Source organism: Drosophila virilis, chromosome 3 (genome assembly GCF_030788295.1).
Source record: "Drosophila virilis strain 15010-1051.87 chromosome 3, Dvir_AGI_RSII-ME, whole genome shotgun sequence".
NCBI lineage: Eukaryota > Metazoa > Arthropoda > Insecta > Diptera > Drosophilidae > Drosophila > Drosophila virilis.
This window is the reverse complement of record NC_091545.1, coordinates 19154910-19174679: the sequence shown is the minus strand read 5'-3', so window position 1 is coordinate 19174679 and position 19770 is coordinate 19154910. Positions and strand designations below refer to the sequence as shown.

At 41.0% G+C, this 19770-nt stretch overlaps 5 protein-coding genes across 9 annotated transcripts; 2 read left to right on the top strand and 3 right to left on the bottom strand.

The window, feature by feature from the left end:
• Nucleotides 1-5998: 5998 nt before the first annotated feature.
• Nucleotides 5999-8572, top strand: LOC6622341 (skin secretory protein xP2). 4 transcript variants are annotated; one of them, XM_070207934.1, is made up of 3 exons: nt 5999-6227; nt 7300-7491; nt 7591-8572. In XM_070207934.1, the coding sequence occupies exons 1-3, from the start codon at nt 6149-6151 to the stop codon at nt 8349-8351; spliced, it is 1032 nt and encodes a 343-aa protein (XP_070064035.1). In that variant the 5' UTR covers nt 5999-6148; the 3' UTR covers nt 8352-8572. The 4 variants fall into 4 exon arrangements, with proteins under 4 accessions (XP_070064035.1, XP_032290491.1, XP_002047922.1 ...); XM_032434600.2 differs by having other exon boundaries at nt 6000-6227; nt 7321-7491; XM_002047886.4 differs by having other exon boundaries at nt 6000-6227; nt 7321-7491; nt 7576-8572.
• ArfGAP3 (ADP-ribosylation factor GTPase activating protein 3) lies at nt 8390-11634 on the bottom strand. 2 transcript variants are annotated; one of them, XM_002047885.4, is made up of 6 exons: nt 11250-11633; nt 10853-11176; nt 10532-10684; nt 10271-10411; nt 9383-10214; nt 8390-9308 (listed from the first exon to the last, which is right to left on the bottom strand). In XM_002047885.4, the coding sequence occupies exons 1-6, from the start codon at nt 11328-11330 to the stop codon at nt 9154-9156; spliced, it is 1686 nt and encodes a 561-aa protein (XP_002047921.1). In that variant the 5' UTR covers nt 11331-11633; the 3' UTR covers nt 8390-9153. The 2 variants fall into 2 exon arrangements, with proteins under 2 accessions (XP_002047921.1, XP_015031419.1); XM_015175933.3 differs by lacking the exon at nt 10532-10684 and having other exon boundaries at nt 11250-11634.
• A 386-nt stretch (nt 11635-12020) lies between these two features.
• On the top strand, nt 12021-15331 carry LOC6622330 (protein maelstrom 1). Its single transcript, XM_002047884.4, has 3 exons — nt 12021-12412; nt 12471-12774; nt 12831-15331. The coding sequence occupies exons 1-3, from the start codon at nt 12296-12298 to the stop codon at nt 13649-13651; spliced, it is 1242 nt and encodes a 413-aa protein (XP_002047920.1). The 5' UTR covers nt 12021-12295; the 3' UTR covers nt 13652-15331.
• A 434-nt stretch (nt 15332-15765) lies between these two features.
• Nucleotides 15766-16701, bottom strand: LOC6622271 (PR domain zinc finger protein 5). Its single transcript, XM_002047883.4, has 2 exons — nt 16099-16701; nt 15766-16028 (listed from the first exon to the last, which is right to left on the bottom strand). The coding sequence occupies exons 1-2, from the start codon at nt 16649-16651 to the stop codon at nt 15871-15873; spliced, it is 711 nt and encodes a 236-aa protein (XP_002047919.3). The 5' UTR covers nt 16652-16701; the 3' UTR covers nt 15766-15870.
• A 582-nt stretch (nt 16702-17283) lies between these two features.
• Nucleotides 17284-19513, bottom strand: mael (germ-plasm component protein maelstrom). Its single transcript, XM_002047882.4, has 6 exons — nt 19243-19513; nt 18912-19072; nt 18654-18855; nt 18444-18593; nt 17970-18382; nt 17284-17907 (listed from the first exon to the last, which is right to left on the bottom strand). Exons 2-6 carry the CDS (start codon nt 19029-19031, stop codon nt 17458-17460), a joined length of 1335 nt encoding a protein of 444 aa, XP_002047918.1. The 5' UTR covers nt 19032-19072; nt 19243-19513; the 3' UTR covers nt 17284-17457.
• Between the last annotated feature and the right edge of the window lie 257 nt (nt 19514-19770).

Genomic DNA, 19770 nt, shown 5'->3' with positions numbered 1-19770 from the left:
TATCTTGCATTGATATCTATTCAAAATTTGCATCATTAATAGAAATAAAAAGTAGAGACTGGCTAGAAACCAAACGAGCTATATTACAAGTGTTCAACCAAATGGGTAAACCCATCGAAATAAAGGCAGACAAAGACTCAGCTTTTATGTGCACAGCTTTACAATTATGGCTAAAATCAGAAGCAGTAAATATTAATATAACCACTAGTAAAAATGGTATATCCGACGTAGAACGATTTCATAAGACAGTTAACGAAAAACTAAGAATCATTAACAGCGACTCAGACGTCGAAAATAAACTTACAAAATTTGAAACTATACTCTACACGTACAATCATAAAACAAAGCACAAAACGACTAACAGAACACCAGCGGACATATTCATATATGCAGGTACACCAGAGTATGACACTCAAGCTAATAAAGAAAAACTAATAAATAATCTCAACAAAAAACGAACAAATTATGAAATTGACACTAGATACAAACACTCACCGTTAGTTAAATCAAAGACGACAACCCCGTTCAAGAAAACAGGAGAACTAAGACAAATCGACGACAAACATTTTGAGGAAACTAACAGAGGCAGGAAAATAACACATTACAAAACCAAATTCAAAAAGAAAAAGAAGACTAATCAAAGCAAATATAACAATTACAGGTCAACAACAGACAGCGATCAAAACATACAAGCACCAGCTTAAATTAATTATTATAATATTACTATCAATAACTGTAAACTATATAAATGCACAGAGTATTGAAATTAATCCTATCAAAGCCCATAACGGATATCTCATATTTAAAACAGGAACCATAGACATTCCGACAGATTACGAATTCCACTGTTTAACGGTTAATATAACAAAAACCGAAGAAACTTTTAACAATTTAATTGAACAAAGTAAAGAATTCAATAACCTTATACAAATCGAATACCTAGTAGAAAAATTAAACAGAGAAATAAACGGCTTAAAAATAGCCAAACGCAGCAAAAGAGGTTTAGTTAACATAGTAGGAACAGCATATAAATACTTATTTGGAACATTAGATCAAGAAGACAAAGCAGAAATTGAACAAAAAATAAGCAACTTAGCAGAAAACAGCGTCCAGGTTAACGAATTAAATTATATAATAGAAGCTATAAACAAAGGAATAGAAATCATGAACGAACTAGATCAAGAGAAACAAAAAGGAAAGAAATTAGATATCCTTATATTTAACTTACAACACTTTACAGAATATATAGAAGACATTGAGATGGGAATGCAGCTCACAAGATTAGGAATTTTTAACCCAAAATTACTAAAACATGACTATTTGTTGCATGTTAATTCTGAGAAATTGTTGAATACAAAAACTTCCACTTGGTTTAAATCAGATACAAACGAAATACTGATAATATCCCATATTCCTCGAGAAATAATAAAAAGCCCGGTATTCGAAATAATTCCATACCCGGATGAAAATAATAATATTTTGACAGAAATAGCTCATGAAAAATATTTTACCCAAGATAAAAAAGTTTATAGCAGAGAAACAAAAAAATTAATTAATAATGAATGTTTAACAGGAATTTTAAACCAAATAACATCAGAATGTAGTTATACTAAAATTTTGCAAAATTTTCAAATCAACTACATAGAACCAAATATAATTTTAACTTGGAATTTACCAAAAACTATATTAAACCATAATTGTATAAATAACGAAATAACAATAGAAGGAAACAATATAATAAAAATCTTTAATTGTTCATTGCAAATTAATGAAATTTCAATTTCAAACAATATGTTAGATTATACTCAAAGCATTTACGTAAGCAATGATGTTATAAAATTAGAACCACTTTCGTTTGTACAAACGAAACAAATTATAAATGCACATACAAAATTTAACAATGTATTCCAGATAATTACAATAACCATATTTGTAATCATATTAATAAGTTTAACACTGTATTTGACATATAAGTTCAAAAGCATACCTAAGAAATTAATTATAAAATATAAAAAACCCAAAGTAGAAGAAACACCTACAATAATAGGAGATATACCAATTGTAAAAGAAGAAAATGTTACACTATATCCAAACTTAAACACCTGAGGACAGGCACTTTTCTAATGGTTGGGGGAGTGACATATCCATAGTCGCACCCACCCTTTAACATAACTTAGCACATAAGCATAAGCACAATTATAAACATTTCTAATATTGTAAACAAAGAGCCTGGTGATAACATCGACATTGGTCAAGATCAAACTGTCCCCCTTTGGTAGACATAAACAATTCACCCTAAATATCACGCCACTGTCAATGTTCCCATCAGAGTACTATCCCACGCATAATTGCTGACGCAGCTCAAACTTCACTCAATTTTGACTCAAACTCTCTCAAAGCGAAGTTTGCTAAGCGACCGCAACAGTTAGATAAATCAGTTCATATTCGGGAAGCAAATCTGAATGTACTCAACAAAAGTAGCCGTTAAGTGAAAATAATAAATTGAAATATATTTTTTTATAGTAACCTAACGTGCAAAACTTAATTATATATATATATATGTATGTATATTTAATGCAATTTGTACAGCATGTGCGTGTTAATTGTAAATTAAAATAATATAAAATGTGTAGCATAAAAGAAATTGTGGTAAAGTTGTTAAAATTACCCGGCATCGCACGAATCAAATTAATAATCTTGTAAATGCAAGTGAAAAGGAACATTTTTGTATATTAATAATAATATTATTATCAATAATAATATCAATAAAAATTAATATTATTTTTAATATTATTGTTATTATTATTATAATTATTATTATTATTATTATTATTTTTATTATTATTTTTATTATTATTATTATTATTATTATTATTAATATTATTATTATAATTATCATTATCATTATCATTATCATCATAATTATACAAAAAATTGTTATTTATTTAATTTTTTAATCTTGATTTAGCTGGCTCGATTGAAAAATTGAAAGGTCGCCAAAACCAGAATTTTTTTTATTCTATTTTTTAATATAATTTTAAATCTCGTATAGCTACTTTTTTATGAGTAAATTTGAACCAGCGACCTGCCGCACCTTAACCACGCAGGCGCTTGCACCCTTGAGGCTGCCTTTTTCTGGATGTTTTCTTTTATGGAAATCCGAGTTTTGACGCCCTCTCAAAGGTGGAATTCACCAAGACCCCGTCTTAATGCTCACGTGCCAGCCAAAAGGCTGGTTTAGTCAAGATTTAAGCCGCCAAACTTTCAAGGCTTGGGCCCAATGCTGACAGAGAAGTATGCTACCTGCATATCACCTGTATATCAAGACAACGAGCCAACTTTGAGCCAAATGTCAGCCAAATTGGACTGCAATGCCCAAGCACAAAAAAGGTGCTCGATTTTTGGCATCTAAATATCCAGTTTCGAGCCAACTGTTCGGCAAATTGCTTTTTAAGCACCGCGTAAATATCATTAAAATTCGATCCGCGTAACGCCAATAATGTCGTACATTAAGTTGCCTTTTTTTTGTATTATTTGGAATACATAAATATATATATATATATATATATATATATATGAATGTAGATATATGTATATGTATGTGCTTTTGGGGGAGCAGAAAACATGTTGTTATATGTGGCTCGGGCTGGCTATCTAGTGCACGGGATATTTTATTTTAATGGTCTTGGGTGTTCTAAATTCGGGAATTAAATGAAACGTAAATTGCCAACTGCCTCAGCGGTAGCTGGGAAATTAGCATAAATGGCCAATGGCGGCAACAAATAAACAGGTGTTCAACAGGATATTAAATTTATACTTTTTTTTTTTGTTTTTTTTTTTTTTGGTTGTTGACTGTTTTCTTTTTTGGCCAAACTATTGCGTAGAACCCTCTTAACTATGGCCATTACCATGCCGGGCACAAGCTCTTTTTTTTTTTTTTTTTTTGTTTTGTTCGAAAACTGTTTAACAATTTGCATAAAAACCCGGCAATTAGGCGTGTGCTTTGGTTAAATCATAAAGTGGTGCAGATGCCTTGTTGGCCCATTTTGAGAAGCTAACCAAAATATGAAAATGGCCAAAATACCTTAAGCCTTCGCAATAGCGCCCCAATCACAAGATTGTAAACACAAAAGGCTAACAATTATTATGGGCCAAGCTTCCAAAGTTGCCGAATCAATTGGTAATTCATGTCATTGAAGCTTTCTAATTTCGAATTATGTTTATTTGCCGCATGCCTAGAATTCTACTCGATTCTATAATATTCAATTGATAAACGGTTTTTAATTTATGAACATTTGACAAAATCAAAAAAAAATCATTACACGCATGCAAAATAAGCTGCCAAATTTCCCGACAATTTTGATTATGACATCAGAAGTGACTCGTTGTCTCTCCTTTCTCAACTTTGTCAAAACGATATTCGATACGACGGCAATAGAGAGCTTATCCAAAGGCATTTTAGTGAGTTAAAGATTTGCTGCAACGAGGGTTGACTTATGTCTTGTGTGTCTACATTTGAAATGGAGCTCAGTTCGAAAAAGAAAAGCGCAGAGAACTTCCTGGCAATCACATATTCATATAATGTCAAATATGCATTGCTCCCACTCAAGGATGTCCCAATACCTTTGCGCTGTGTCACGTGACGACCTTCCATATCAATTTTAGCACAACATTGCCAACATTTTAAGTAAGTTAAACGACGCCTTGACGAGCAAGGCTAGAAGCCCTAAACCAAACCGGCTTAAGCCCCAAATTGCGAATTTATATATATATATTTATATTTATATTTTCCGATATATAGTCGGAATTATATAGATGGAATTTGGAAAATCAGGAACCTTTCAGCCAATGAGTTTAATCAAGAGATCTTGCAAAAACTTTTCGACCGATTGTTTCTATGGCAGCAATATGATATAGTGATGCGATCCGAACCGAAATCAACTGCATTTGCTGACAAGTCGAACAACATTAGAGGCGACCCTCGTGAATAGTTGTGGAGAGAAGAGGAAAGACCCACTTATAGCTAGATTAGCCAGCTTCGTACGAGGTAAATGACGGCATTGCGTATGATTAATGCATCTGTATATTGAGAAAAAAAAGAAAAACTGCTGAAAGGTGCCTTCAGGAGAAGGCAACAGCCGTTAAGAGACTGCTCGATTAATGATTGAATGCACGTCGAGATATTGAAGTGGGCGGGCTGCAATAATTGAGTTTTAAAAGGAAACAGCTGGCGCCCAGGAAAGACGTAGCTGAACGAATGATTCAGCGGCTAGATGTTGGCAATGGAGCAGTTACATATTTACTTATGTATCAGGATGAATCACAGAGTTCTTAGCATGCAGGCTTCCTGTTCCGTTGTGGACCCAGTCCAGCCAGCTAATTAATGCACTGCATGTCTTTGGGCTTTATTTGAATTCTCTAAGCGGTGAGCTTTTATCAATGGCGATAAAACGCACACGCACCCATAAACCTCGATTTTTGGGCTAGTACAGTGTCCAAGGGTCTACGAAATGACCTTAAATTCGAATTGGCAATTTTATGGTTACGTGATATTTGTGATATTAATAGACAACAAATAATAAAATGCAAAAACGAAAATTCCTTTCAAAGAATTTATCATATTTGCCTGATCGCATTGCCCATAAGAAGATCCATAACTGACAGCTGAAACGTGCAACATTGTGAATATAATGGAACCGTGCTCCAATCATCTACACCCAGCCTATATACAATTTCAATAATCCAAATTCAGCCAATGATCCGCGCCGCAGCCGCTTATCCACCGGGCAACGGGCGGTTCGCACGTTCGGACTCGAGTCGACTCGATCCCGGGGTGAACGCCTGTCGCATACTAAATAGGGGGCGCTGAGAGACTACAGTTTGGGTATATCCGAGTTTTAGCCACAGCTCATTATGCTCATTTTGTAGTTGTTTTTTTTTCTTTTTTTTGCCAATCTGATTTCGTATATAAATCTAACGCGTTGCGTTGGGCAGTCATCACTTCTTTGGTGGAAACTTAAGTGTCAAGTTTAGCTCCTGCTGTGATCCAGTGCGCGTAACAAATAACATATAAAACATTTATAACACAAATTGCCATATCGCAGGACAGATAAGATAAATAACCAAAAAAAAAAAAAACAGTCTCAACATGAAGTTCAGTGCTGCGTTTGCTTTGCTGGTGATCGTCGGTTTTGTGGCCAGCGGCGATGCCTTGCCAGCCAGGAAAAGTGAGTTAACCAAGTGAACTTGTTCAAAAGGACAACACTATGCAACAAAATACAATTACACTTCTATTCTGTTTTATTCTATGCCCAATCAAAATCTTTAAGTACCTTAAAACTTCTCTAAGGTTTTAGTCCCATTTTTAAGTACTTTACTACAATAATAATGCTAATAAAGCTCTTTAGTTATAAGCTTTCTTAAGTTAATTAATCGCCACTTTCCTTTCATATTTCAACATTTCATATAGAACTCACAATATTTTGCTATACAAGATCCTATTATTCCACCGATCTTTCCTATAGCAGCTATATATTATATAGTGGTCCGAAGTTGATAAAACTTTGCATATATATATATGTAAGGATCAACATAAAACTAATAAGCAGCGAGTTGGGTCAAGTTGTCTTAACATAAAAAAGGTTTTCATATCAGAACCAACTTTTCGACCTATCGTTCCTATGGCAGCTATATGATATAGTTGTCCGATTTTGATAAGATTTTATATATATGTAGGGAGCATAGTAAAACTAATAAATGCTGAGTATCTGTAAATTATCTTAATAAACAAAAAAGTTTTCCATACATGAACCTACTGTCTGATCGATGATTCATATGGTAGCTATATTATATAGTAGTCCGATATTGATAAGATTTTGCATATATGTAGAGAGCATAGTGCATCTTACAAATGCCGAGTTTGCACAAGATATATTGATAAACAAAAAGTTTTTTATACAAGAGTCTACTTTTCGATCGATGGTACCTACGGTAGCTTTATGATATAGTAGCCCGTTCCGACCAGTAACGATACATGTATTGCCTGCAATAGAAAGACGGACCTATGCAAAGTTTCAGTTGAAACTAGTTCGCATTGAAACAGACAGAGATGGACATGGCTATATCAAGCCTAATATAGATTTTATATACCTTATGGGGTAGGAAAAATTACAAATTTCATGACAAATACATAATGTGCATTGCCATTTCCACAATACATAATTCTCATGCATATTTTTGTTCCATAACATCTCCATAATCCATACCCATCCGCATGCCTTTCAACTGCACGCACTGAAGATCGGCAATACCTTGTTCCAGGAATGGCATATTATCAACAACCCGTCGCCGCCGAATGGTACGGTTCCGCCCCCCAGCAGAGAATAATGTACATGCAGTACGTGCAGCCAGGACGCACTCATGCACGCTCCACTCAGGCGGCCAGCGCACTTGTGGCCGGAGAAACCGTTGCCACTGGCACATATCTTAAGGGTAAGCATGAGAGTGGCCCGACCAGCAACTGTTAACCACTAACAAGCCCAACTTACCCGCAATTCTCCTGCTTATCTAACAAAGATTGCGATCACGCAGAGTCCGATGTGGCAGTCAGTGTGGATGACATCAGCGCAGAGACCGCCCAGGCTGATGATGCCCTGAGCGCTGCCGGCGCTCATGGTGCCAGCTCTGTGGCCGAAGCCTATCCCGATGAGGCACCTGTGGTGCAGATTGCCGTCGATAGCAGCAACAGCGCCGATGCCGACACTCAATCGGCTGTGTCCGAAAGCGATGATGCCGCCAAGGTGCCTCGCGACTTCAACTTTGCCGCCGAGGAGCCAGCACCAGTGCCAGCCGTTGAGGATGATGAGCTGCCCGCACCGGCTCCCATAGCGCCCGTTGCCGCCGTTGTACCCGCCAACCGTTATCTGCCCGCCAAGAGGAAGGTCATCGTCGAGCTGGACCAGTCTGCCGAAGATGCTGAGGCCCAGGTGGCTGCTTTTGAGGATGAAGAGGCCGAGAATGCTGTTGCCGATGATGTCGAAGAGGATGATGAGGAGTTGTCCGAGCCCATCAAGCCTGTGGCCAAGCGTCCCGCTCGCGTGCCCAACGCTCGCCGTCCTGCTGTCAAGAAGCCCGTTGGCGCTGCTGGCAAGCCCGTAAAGAAGCCCGCTCCTCTGCCCGCTGGCACATTCTTCCCCATTGACTTTGGTGGCACCAGCGGCGGCGCCATCGCCATTGCCAACTCTTTCAGCACCGGTGAGGGCGGCTCTGCCACATCGCACGCCATTGCCTACGGCTCGCCGGAAGCCGCACGCGCTCGCGTCCGTCCCAGTCCCAGCAAGCGTCGCCATTAAACAGCTGACCATCTGATCCATGACTGATGCTCATTCCCATTGCGACGCCACTTGAATGTCCACCACCAATTCTTGCTAATGCATCGCCAGGTGCAACGATATTTTCATTTCGAGTCTGCGCCGAGTCTGTAATCAAAGATTTTTGTAATTATTAGCCAAATTGTAAACGTTTCCGAGCGCATTTTAATAAAAGTTCTTTCTGTTTTAAACAAAAAAAAAAAAATTACACTCACGTTTTTCTTTAGTGATTGATTGGAAAGCCGTATTTGCCTTACGCAACGTATTTTGAATTTTTATTATATATTATTACTTTTGTTTTCTTTTATAAAAATAATACCCGCAGTTTTAACTTCAATCGGAACCAAATTTCAAGATTAACAAAGTATTAAAACTTAGAAATGCCTTATGCAGATACAATAATAATAATAATAATATATAAAAAATGAAAACAAAATGCCATAGAAAAACAGCAGCTATCGATTCGACTTAAGAGCTAATGGTTGTTCCACAATTGCGATATCATCATTCGTTCAAATAACTTTGCATATCTTTCATCTGCATATAATGCACAAGTTGTACAATGTATTTGTGTATAATGTTGCTGAAGACACTACGTTTAAGTTTATATGGTGTTGTTTATACAAGAATCTTTTGAAATCGATTCTCAAATTCAATGCTACACAGCTGTCGGCTTGGAATTGTTTATAACTTTTTGGACATATTCTAAATTGGAGTGACATATATTATATAAAAATCATTTAATGGTTAACTTCGGTTGCTTTTAGTGCTGATGTTGCCGCTATCAGTAACCATATTTATCCTGCAGCGAGGACATGACATCGTTGGCCAGATTGCTCAGCCGGCCGGCCACCTTGTGCACGCCCTGGCGCACACTTTCCTTGACATCATCCAAATCGGGCGCATTAAAGTTAACCCCAGTCGTGTAGCCGCCGCTGCCTGTAACCGAACAATTGTAGTCATATTCAATGCTATTTACAATTAATTTGATGTCTTATAAGTGCATTTAGTACCGCGATTGCTCATGCCACCTCCTGGGGCACCGTCCCCGAAGTAGTCTGATGAAGATATGGCGCGCGAGCCCTGGAACCGATTCAGATTGGCGCTAACATCCGCCGAAGATTGTTCGCTCGCAAAGTACTGATCAGAGCCAAAACCCTTGGAGTTACCGAACTTTTGCTGCGCCACGACAGGATCATTGCTGTTGATGGTGCTTTTGCTTTTGCTCTTGTTGGCCGCTGCTGTTCCGCTGCTCCGCGCATTGGGCTTATCGTAATCACTGCCGGCAGCGAACATGGACGTGATGTTGCTGTGCGTGCCGCCAATGGGCTCAATTGTCTCATATCCCAGTGCATCCAATTCGAATTTGTCCAACTTGCTGGTGCTGCTCGAGGTCTCCTTCTTATCGCCACCGCCGCTGTACAAGTTCAACGAGTGATCATTGAAAAAGTTTTCGTTCTCCAGCGCAGCTAGTTTGCTCTGTGCACTGGCCTTAGGTGCAGCGGATTGCTGTATGGTCTCCATGTCGCTTAAGGCGGAGTGCGCCACGTCAGAGCCGCGCAAGTTAAAGCCCATGCCCAGCCGTTCCATTTGCTTGGCCTTGGCGGGATCGATGCTCTTTAGCTTGGCCTCCTCGCGCGTCTTCTGCAGCGACAGATCTTGGTATGCCAAACGCATGCTCGCCACAGTTTCCATCTCCTCCTCTGCGGTCTGTGACTTCTCAACAGGTCCTGCAGCAGCTGCTGCCGTCTTGCTCTCATTTGCCGCGTTGGCGCGCGCTTCAATGTCCGCAAAGTTCGTCGTTACCTTCGTCGCGCCCAGTCCACCCACCTTGCGTGCGCCCAGCTAAGAAATGGTTTTAAGATTTATGTTGTTTCTATTTCCTTGTACTGTTTACTTACTGCTCCCTTCTTGGGCTGTATCTTGCGGACACCTATAGACGAGGGCACCGCTGAGGGGGCCACAATCGAGTTGAGAAGATCGACGCTGGGCGCACCGACTCCAACACTTGCGTTGGCCTCCACCGCAGGCTTGGTCTCCAGCTGTGAAAAAAAAGGCAGTCCAAATAAGTAAAGCAAATCAACATCAACGGTGGTAGCAAATCAACAAGAACTTCAACTTCAACTCTAGCAAAAAAATGCGTGTGTTTATGTTGGCTTCACCTTTACATCGTTGGCCGCAAGGCTGATGTTGTTGTTCTCCAGATGCGCGTTGGCATTAATGTTATCGCATTGCGCAAAAAAGTCTTCCTCCTCCTGGTCCTCCCTGGCGGCATCATTGCCCTCGCTCTTATCCGCCGCCGGGTCCAAGTGCAGCTTTGCGTGTGTGTGCGTGTGAGTGTGGGAATGGAGAAACAAGATACAAGTAAAGCGCAAGCGAGAACGGCAAATGTTTTGTGTTAGTTGGTTTCAGGGTTAAATCGTACTAGCACAAAATCCCAACAAGAAACAACAGGAGCGCAGCAAACGCGGCCAGATGCTCACCTTGGTGCCATAGACCTTCATCGCCTGCTGTGCCTGCGCCGCCAGCTTGTCGCGGTACAGCTGAGCCGCCCTGGAATTGTATTTGACCTGGGCGTCGCTGCTGCTGCAGTTGTGAGAGCGAAAGAATTGCGCGGCATTGGCATTGCCGCCCAGTTGCATTTGCCGCAGCTGCAGCCAGGTCCAGTTGGTGTCCAGATTGGTGCTACGCACAAAGGTCAAATGCACGCCGAGATTGCGATGCACGGCGGAACAGTCGATGCATATGAAGATGCCATACGTGACGGAGGACCATGTGGGCGCTTTTGTTGCACAATCGAAGCAAGACTGAAAAAATAAAAATAAAATGAAAAGTACCGTTAACTTAAATTGGAAGTGGGAACACTTTGCCCGAGCTCACCTTGTTGGCAGGCTGTGCCCGCAGGCGACTGAACACGGCTTCGATTTCCTGTTTTGTGGGTCCCGCTGCATTGTTGGACATGGTATTGATGACGCTGCGCCTGTTTGCTGTCTTTTATTATTGATTGTAAATTGTTTTCGTGGCTGGCTCCGCCTATGCCTGCACCTGAAGTTATATTGCTTGTCGCTTGGTCACCAGCAATGATGTTTGGCAGTTGATGCTGAACGTGGGCAGCTTGTTTAACAATTCCTATTGCAAGCCCTTTAAATTTTGGATCAAGTGCATTTAAAAACGCTTTAAATGATTGTTTTTGCTCTTAGTGTTAAGAATTTTTGACGTGTGTTTTTCTTTCCAGTCCCTTCCACGTTCACGTTAGAGATGAGCTCTTCATTTTTAAGAGTTACTAGTCACAAGTACTGGAAGGTGACGAATATATCATCTGCAATCAAGTATCGTGTAATTAATTTATCGGCTAATATTTAAATTTGTACTCATCTCTATTGCACAATGATAATTGTGACAATATTGATAATTGATAGCTGTAGTATACAGCAAAAGCTAAACAAATAAATAAGGGGACATTATAGGCGATAGCTAGCTAATAGCAAAATAATCGATAGCTATTTAGAGCTCCAGCTGTTCTGTTAACTCTCTGTTGTTTACAGTCAACAGCTGTTAAGTTAACAGAGGCTAATCGATAGGTATGTTAAAGCATCAGCTGTTCTGTAAAGGCTCTGTTACTTACAGCTCACAGCTGTTAAGCCATTTTCCGCCGGCTTTCGTGTGCGCCGCTTGCATTTTGATGCAGCGCTTTAACTAAAAATAATTAAGAGTATTTTTTTGATGAATAAATAAATGCGCGTTGCCAAATACCATTTCAATAAAGTTTATTGTGCCTGCGCGTTGTGCATGCTTTAGTTTTGCAAGTTCCCAAGAAGAGATTCACGTTGCAGTTACAACAAAAAAAAAACAATTGAAAGGAAACATGTTCCCTTGCCCAGTTCAGCCAGCTCGGGAAAGGTAGTTGGATATGACGAGCAACATCAATGGGGCGCCAGAAGAAACAGTCTGCGTTTTCCCTGTTTGTGCAAGAATGGCGCAAACTGAGAGCTCACAATCTGCAGTGGGAGGAGTGCCTCCATCTGGCCGGACCGGCGTGGCAGGTATTTGAAATGACATGAGTAGAAAGTGCATTCCTTACTCTCCCCTTGTGCGCTCTAGAAAATGAGTCCAGTGGAACGCCAGCCATACCTCGACGCAGCTCGTCAACTGAAAGCGGGCACAGTTCCCAGTGCACAGTTGGAGAGAGACGCTGAGCCGGCACAGCAGCAGCGACAAGTGCATATGGAAATAGAGAATATTGTGCGGTATAGTGCCCAGCGAGCAGTATTGGAAAGCCAAAGCTATTATTTTATTATGGTTAATTACTTCACAAAGGACGCCTGTACGCCAGCGGAACTGGCCGTTGTCCAGTTCACTCTGAAGCATGGCATGCGGAATATATACCATACCCTGATCAATCCTGGTACAGATGCGCAGCTTCATGTGCTCAGTGGCTAACTAAAATGTGTTTGCTTTCAGATGGATCACAATATGCAACCCAGGAGCACGTGAGGGCCACGCATCAGTACCCTAATGCCTTGGGTAATGACGACTTGGAAGGTATTCTGGCAGATTTGCTCGAGTTCGTACGATTGGAGTGTGGGCCTGAGGCTGAACTTTCGCCCATGTTTACTTTGGAAAGCCAAATATCAGTTGTCAACAATGCCCTTGAGTTTCTTAATGGGGGCGTGGCTAGCCAGCTCAAGGTCCATCCCATAGAATATCTTTTCTATGTATTGAAGAAAGCGACGTGTGCGGCTGGCATCTTGCCACCTCCAGCATCGTTTCATATCACAAATGCCCAATTCAATCTGGATCCGCATGAATTTCTATCGGACATCGGCTGCGAATTCCACAAGCAGCGCGATCTTACGGCGCATTGCGCCAAATCGTATGTTACGCGCTGGGCCTTCGCTTTTGCTGATTACATGTGCTCTGACCTGGCTATTAAAATGCTTCCAAATCGACACATGCCCAACCGTCTAGACACGGATCAGCTACCGCACCATGATAAGCAGAAAGATCTTGTGAATATGCCTGAAGCTGACCATGGAAGCAGTGAGAACGCTGAGCCAGCGGACGTGACACACATAAAGGCAGAACCTATGATAGATGATGAAGAATTTATAAATCCAGATGCGGTGGATGCTCTTAATAGTCTTGATTTGGATAACATTTTTGAAGACGACGATAGCTGGGGATTAGATGCAGCTACGTCGAAGCAAACAAACGTTGGGAATAATGAATATTCCAAAGATGGAGAAAGTATTATGGATGATGGTCGTGCAAAGATCAAATAGATCGTATTGGATGACTGCGAAAAAGAACCTCCGCCGCCCCCGAGTATAGGCGAAAGCCTCGCAGATGATTCTGCCATATTTACGCGACGACCAAAAAAACAACATACTTATTGTGATAGCAATCAATTTAGTATTAATGAATTATCTGAGAAAGAAACAGAAACAGAAACAAAGACCAAGTCCGTGATAGAAGTGATACATGATCAAAGTATTTCTGTGCGTCTTTCAACAGACAGGAATGGAGATAGACTCTATCGTCGAGAAATTAACTTGCAATCACGTTGGCGCTCTAGCTCACGCTCCCGTTCACGATCCTTAAATCGCGATAATCGATGCCAGCGAAGAAACGCTCGTGGGCGTTCTCGTTCTTCAAGTCGCACAATCAAGGAGCGAAATGCTTTATGTGAGAACAGTATTTCACCTGGAAGGCAAAACTATAGTTGTGGCTTGAGCCGCAGGCCCTCACGTAGTCCACGCACAGTAAAGTACGAGAGAAAAGAAGAATGTCGGAAAAGGGAAACAGGCAGCAGGCACAAAATGGAGCTGTCACCCTCCAGATCAACGCAACACGCAATTAGTCCCTTGAGGAGCGTCACCTTAAAATATTCTAGAAGCAGCAGCCGCGGCAGTAAAAAGCCAATATTATCACCAAGGACTTCACAAGGCGAAGTCAAAGTCTTAAGCAAAAAACAATGTACTCGAGATTGTTCTCCAGACATTTCGTCTCAAAGATTTCGAGGTGCGTTAGCTGACTCCAAGGAAATGAATGAAGCTCCTGGTAAATCAGCTATATCAAATGTGGAACTCGAGAGAGCAGTTTTTCAAAATGTGGAGTTTTCCAAAACCGTTTCTTCAATTTCAACGATTTCGAGCCGTTTTTCACGGCTGCCGGCTTACAACAGCCATGCGGTCGGAGCAGGCAGCTCTCATCCAATTCCATCCCATATTTCATCTGTTGCCGTGCACACCACATACAACAGCTACCATTATGGAGCTGAAACTGGATCCTACAATCAATTACAGGTACCCATGAGCTTCCAGCAATCGCAATACGAACTACCTCAACATGATTTGCGACACCGTTTGGAAATAGCGAAGTACAATTGCTTGCCAGAGAATGACTTGCGGCATCGCATACAAGGCCGCAGCGAATTCCCAATTCCGATGGTCAATTATTCGCAGGAACAGCACCTTGCCTATCAGTACCATGCATCAGCCTGGGGATGTCATAGCCTGATCCCATGGCATGATGGATACGAAAGCTATTTACCCAATAACTACTATTAATTGTATTGAGAGATTGATTGATTTCATTAAGAGATTGATTGATTTCAAAGAGAGCTATGCTTCAGGTACTTTTGGTATTGATTTTACAAATGAAAAAAATAGATAAGAAACGATAGGGTTTTAAGTACAAGAGGGGGGAAAGAGTTTTAATCATAAGAGTGTAACTTTAAGTATACGCTGTACCCATTGAAAATGTGTATGAAGCGCATAAAGTGTGTATTATAATGTGATCAGATCGCAAGGGGGGACTAGAGACTAGAATATAGACCACCTTTTTATCCATTCTCCTTTCCGAACACACATTTTTAATCCTGGTTATTTCTACTTGAGTACTATCATAAGGACGTGTATAAAGTTCCTTCCTCTTCTTGGAAGAGAAGGGGTCATCCATCATTGAGATTTTTTATGAAGCCCGATCGTTCCTAGAGAGCTAATCCAATATTGGTTCGATTTGTTTTGTATGTTCGAATTAGAGTATAGCTTGTAAGTTCTGGGGTTGGTTCAACAACTACGACCGAGTCTTTCTGCAAAGCTATATCAAAAATTCTAAGATTTCCTGAAGAAAAGTCATACTTAATTATCCAACGTTCGATGTCAGCTTTATGATATAGTGAACCGATCCGATTCCTATGTAAAAATTCAATGCCAAACAGAGAGACTCTTGAGATACCTTAAAAACCTTAAAGAAAAACTTAAATAAATTCTTAATAAATTGCAGCACTTTTCATGACAAATCAATAGAATGACAATCACTTAATAAAGATACTTTATTCTCTTACTTCAAATTTCTAACAATTTGTACTTAATTGAAAATTGAATTTCTCCAGAGCTTTAGACTTATTATTAAAACATAAATGTACTTAGAGTGCAAATTAAAATAAAAACTTAACATTTAGTTGACAGCAATCAGATATTTCGGTACGCATCGGGGCTTATGTTTGTAAGCTCTGCAGGATTGGGGTTAATGCTGCCAGCTCCTCGATCAGTGCGCGATCCTCAACGACATTGTTTTCAATGTTCCGTAGCAGTTGCTCGAACTCGTCGATCGTTGGGTCGGCATCCACCTTTTCACTGTTGTCAACATCTGCACCTGAAGGAACAAAGTTATTCTTGATCTTTAATCTTAATAAGCAGCTAACTTGGTGGACATGAAGTCGTACCGTTATCCTCCAGTGCGTCCTCGCTGGCATTGGGCAGCGGCGTTGGGGCAGTTGCCTTTTTGACGCACTGTTTGACATGCCTGTTCCGCATGCTCAATAAATTGAATGTCCTTGGGCACCGTTGGCAGGTGTAGATCTGGAGCTCGCATCTGTGCTTCAGGAACTGCGATTCCGTTAAGAACTTTCGATTGCATGCGGCGCAGTTGTATTTTTTCTCCATATGGTGGCTCTGGTAATGTCGACGCACCAGATTTAGGCGTCGCCCCAAATAATCACAATTTTCGACCGGGCATCGAAAGGATGCATATATATTCTCCTTGATGTTCACGCCATGTTTCTTTTGCAGGTGCAGCTCGTAAGGACTGCGGTTCTTGAATACCTTGCCGCATTCGAATTCGCAACGATATTCGCGAATTGGCAATAGCTCGAAAACATCTGGAATACAATCAGTACGCTTTTTACTGATCTTGGACATTTTGGCCGCTTTCCAACTACAAGAAAATTCAAATAGCGCTGTTGCATGTTCAATGCATGTGCACAGGCACACATACATGCATGCTCTTGGCAAGTGTTGCCACAGCAAATTTTCACAGGCTCCATATGTTAGTCCCACCTAATTTAGTAATTAGACAAAGCAAATATAAGAAAATCTATTTAATTCAACGAATTTAAGTTGGCCAATGCGATAGGTGTCCATTTGCGCGGCCAAAAACACATACATATGCAATTTCAATTCAAATTTAACCTATCATTGTGCAGTGTTGTACAACAAGATAAACAAACACACACACACACACATGCATACACAGAATGTTAACTGGAAATTTGCTTTGACGTTTATGCAACTGTTAAATAACTTTTATTACCATTTCAATCTTTAGTTTACATATGTTATAGTTTATATACGCATTTAGATATGTAACACGTATACGTACATGCATATGTACCTATACACACACTAACGTACATGGATCATTGCGTTACATTTCTTTGCTCTGGCAGCAGTATGCAACGCACACACACACACACGCACACTTGCGTATATACATACATACCAGCAATTTAACTGGGTCGCACGTTTGTTGTTCTTTCTCACTCGCTCTGCCTACCTGTACGCACAGGTGAGACTGCGGCCATTTTTGATTCGTGTCGATTTCCACGCCCCCCGTTGCAAAGAGTTAGTCGCAAGGCTCAAACCAAATTATATTGAAATAAAACATTTGTCTCTTTGAACTTCATTTAACAAACGTAATATTAGTGCATTTTTTAAGAATTACTAGAAAATAGATTAACAAATGCGACACGCTCAAGACGATATCTTGGCATTGACATTCGAGTCAGTTTAAGATTAAATTCTTATTATCGGCGGGGCATGTTGAACGCATCTCCCAAATCCTTAACGCTACAGTTTGAGGCAGGCACATTCCAAACGCCTTTGGCCAATGGCTCGGCATTGCGCTTGCCTTTGCGGCCACCAAGACTGGGAAAGTCCTCCGATGCATTGAGGTTGGCAGAAAAGGCCGAATGATCAACAATCTCGTGCTTCACTTCCGTCTGAAGCGAGCTAATTGAGGCGAAGGAGGTGTTGCCACTCGACTTTTCAGTCGTGGTCATTCCGGAGAAGCACCTGTTCTCAATCGGCTCTTCAGGATTGATCACCCTGAACTTGGGCTCCTGCTTGGGCGGCATATGCTTGCCAGGCAGCGGTTTGATCGCAAGATCGCCGCACATATAGTCGCTGAACATGTAACACCAACGGGCAACCTTCGACTGGGTGCAGTATTTGCCGCGATCGTTGTCCTCATGAAACTGGAGATTAGAGGAAACTTATTAGTTGGTAGGTAGCTCGCTGCAGATATAGCCAAACTCACCTGACACGATATGCCCGAATGATACTCAAAAAAATCATTGACGAACAAATTGTCGGTAATGCTCTTGTTTATATGCTCGTTGGGCAGATCGGCAATGTCCATGACCTCCTTCTTGAGCACATAGAACAGGTACTGTATGTCGTAGACCTCAATGTTCTCCTGCAGCTCATCGCTGTCGCTTTCCAGATATCTGAAGCAGCCTCGCACCACAGGCACAAGCTCGGTGCTTGTAAAGACCACCAGCGGTTCGTTGGGCTGCCCGGCGCCGTCTTGGCAGCCACGCAAATACTCCACAATGCTCACGTACAGCTTGCCTATGTTCGCTTCTCCCAATGCATTCGGCGGCAGCGGCAACTGATGCGTATTCGACGTGTGATGCAGCGTGTCGCTGCCCTGTCCAAAAATAAGCTGACCTGTGCGTGGAGCAAAGCTGTCAATTATCAAAGCACCAGAGCATAGATGTAACTCACTCACCTGGATTGATATGCGAGCTGTAGAGCGAGCTCTTGCCCGACTTCAACGAAAACTCGCAGGCAGCAAACTCCGCAGGTATGTAAATATCATTTGTGATTGCCTTCGTGAAGTAGTTGAATGCCGCGAAAATGAACTTCGTGTTCTCCAGATCTTGGGGCAGGGCGGGCAACTCAAATCAGTAAGGGCAGGAATGTGGGAATAGAAGCTTACCATGCTGCGCCTTGCCATTAAGCACCATGCGCTCAATTTTGCGCTTCATGTCCATTTGGCGATCGGCCGCCTCGCGCTCCTCGCGCTGCACAGCGGAGAGGGCTTGGCCGTGGCAGTTCATGCGCTCCACCTTGCAACGCATCACCACATCCGCTTCCTTTGCGGCTCCGTTGTACGGTCCTCGCTGCTGTGCGTCCATTTTCTGTGATAAACACAAATATTCAGTTAGTTGCCGTCGTCTGTTCTGCGCGTACTTACCTTCCATAATTCGCCGCATTTACTGACGGCTTGTGGCATAGACATTTTTCGGCCTTCCGCGTCGTTTCTGCGCCATTCCTGGACAAACATCATGAAACCAGTGTGCTTTTTCGGCGGCATTCCAATGTTGCCTTAGATGTTTGCAAAACTGTAAAAGCAGACTTAAAAAAAAGCTAGTGTTGTTAGGAAAACAGTTATCCGCACGATGAATATGTGTTGGTGTTGTGTGTGTGTGTGCAATAGTAAAATACATGCATGCATTATGCTAACATGCTGTTGCTCTTTGAGAATCTTAAACGAATTGAGTTAAGCTAATTTGTCTAGTACTCACGAAGCAAACCAAACTCGTAGCAGAATTTTATTTCTTTCAAATCGAGCTGCGCACTCAGGAAGAGATATAAGCAAAATGCTGAGGAAGCCACAGTATACTTGTGTGCGTGCTTAAGAATTCGTTTTTTGCTTGTTTTACAGCACTGTTCATTTACAAGTTCGACTTGAAATTGATAAGAATTTGTGCTAAACTGGAGTCGTCCAATTTCGAGTACAGAGCAAAACCAGAGCCTACTTTATAATTTCACAATATCTATCAATGTCTTAAAACATTGTCGGGGATTTCTAACTCGATTCGAAACGATATTCTATTGATATGTTGTAATCAAAATTGTGATCGAAAGTCATTAACAGCCGTCGTCGAAGATCGACTTTACATTGAACTGCGGTAAAAGTAGCTGCGAATTCTCGACTTACAATTGCAAAGTTTAATTGCTAACTGCTGGTTTCAAATGCTGTACTTTACTGTAATATCTGTCGTTTTGTGTTTAATTGATACAGCGTTTCTTCAGCAAACTGATAAGACAAA

Coding starts and splice junctions, on each gene's coding strand:
- LOC6622330 (XM_002047884.4), top strand. CDS start 12,296: ATGGGGCGCCAGAAGAAACAGTCTGCGTTTTCCCTGTTTGTGCAAGAA. Junction 12,413..12,470: donor TGGCCGGACCGGCGTGGCAG/GTATTTGAAATG, acceptor TGTGCGCTCTAG/AAAATGAGTCCAGTGGAACG. Junction 12,775..12,830: donor CCATACCCTGATCAATCCTG/GTACAGATGCGC, acceptor GTTTGCTTTCAG/ATGGATCACAATATGCAACC.
- ArfGAP3 (XM_002047885.4), bottom strand. CDS start 11,330: ATGTCCAACAATGCAGCGGGACCCACAAAACAGGAAATCGAAGCCGTG. Junction 11,177..11,249: donor GGGCACAGCCTGCCAACAAG/GTGAGCTCGGGC, acceptor TTATTTTTTCAG/TCTTGCTTCGATTGTGCAAC. Junction 10,215..10,270: donor TACAGCCCAAGAAGGGAGCA/GTAAGTAAACAG, acceptor ACCATTTCTTAG/CTGGGCGCACGCAAGGTGGG.
- LOC6622341 (XM_070207933.1), top strand. CDS start 6,149: ATGAAGTTCAGTGCTGCGTTTGCTTTGCTGGTGATCGTCGGTTTTGTG. Junction 6,228..7,299: donor TGCCTTGCCAGCCAGGAAAA/GTGAGTTAACCA, acceptor CACGCACTGAAG/ATCGGCAATACCTTGTTCCA. Junction 7,492..7,575: donor CACTGGCACATATCTTAAGG/GTAAGCATGAGA, acceptor TATCTAACAAAG/ATTGCGATCACGCAGAGTCC.
- mael (XM_002047882.4), bottom strand. CDS start 19,031: ATGCCGCCGAAAAAGCACACTGGTTTCATGATGTTTGTCCAGGAATGG. Junction 18,594..18,653: donor TAATGGCAAGGCGCAGCATG/GTAAGCTTCTAT, acceptor CCCTGCCCCAAG/ATCTGGAGAACACGAAGTTC. Junction 18,383..18,443: donor CAGCTCGCATATCAATCCAG/GTGAGTGAGTTA, acceptor CTCCACGCACAG/GTCAGCTTATTTTTGGACAG.
- LOC6622271 (XM_002047883.4), bottom strand. CDS start 16,651: ATGTATGTGTGCCTGTGCACATGCATTGAACATGCAACAGCGCTATTT. Junction 16,029..16,098: donor GGACGCACTGGAGGATAACG/GTACGACTTCAT, acceptor TTGTTCCTTCAG/GTGCAGATGTTGACAACAGT.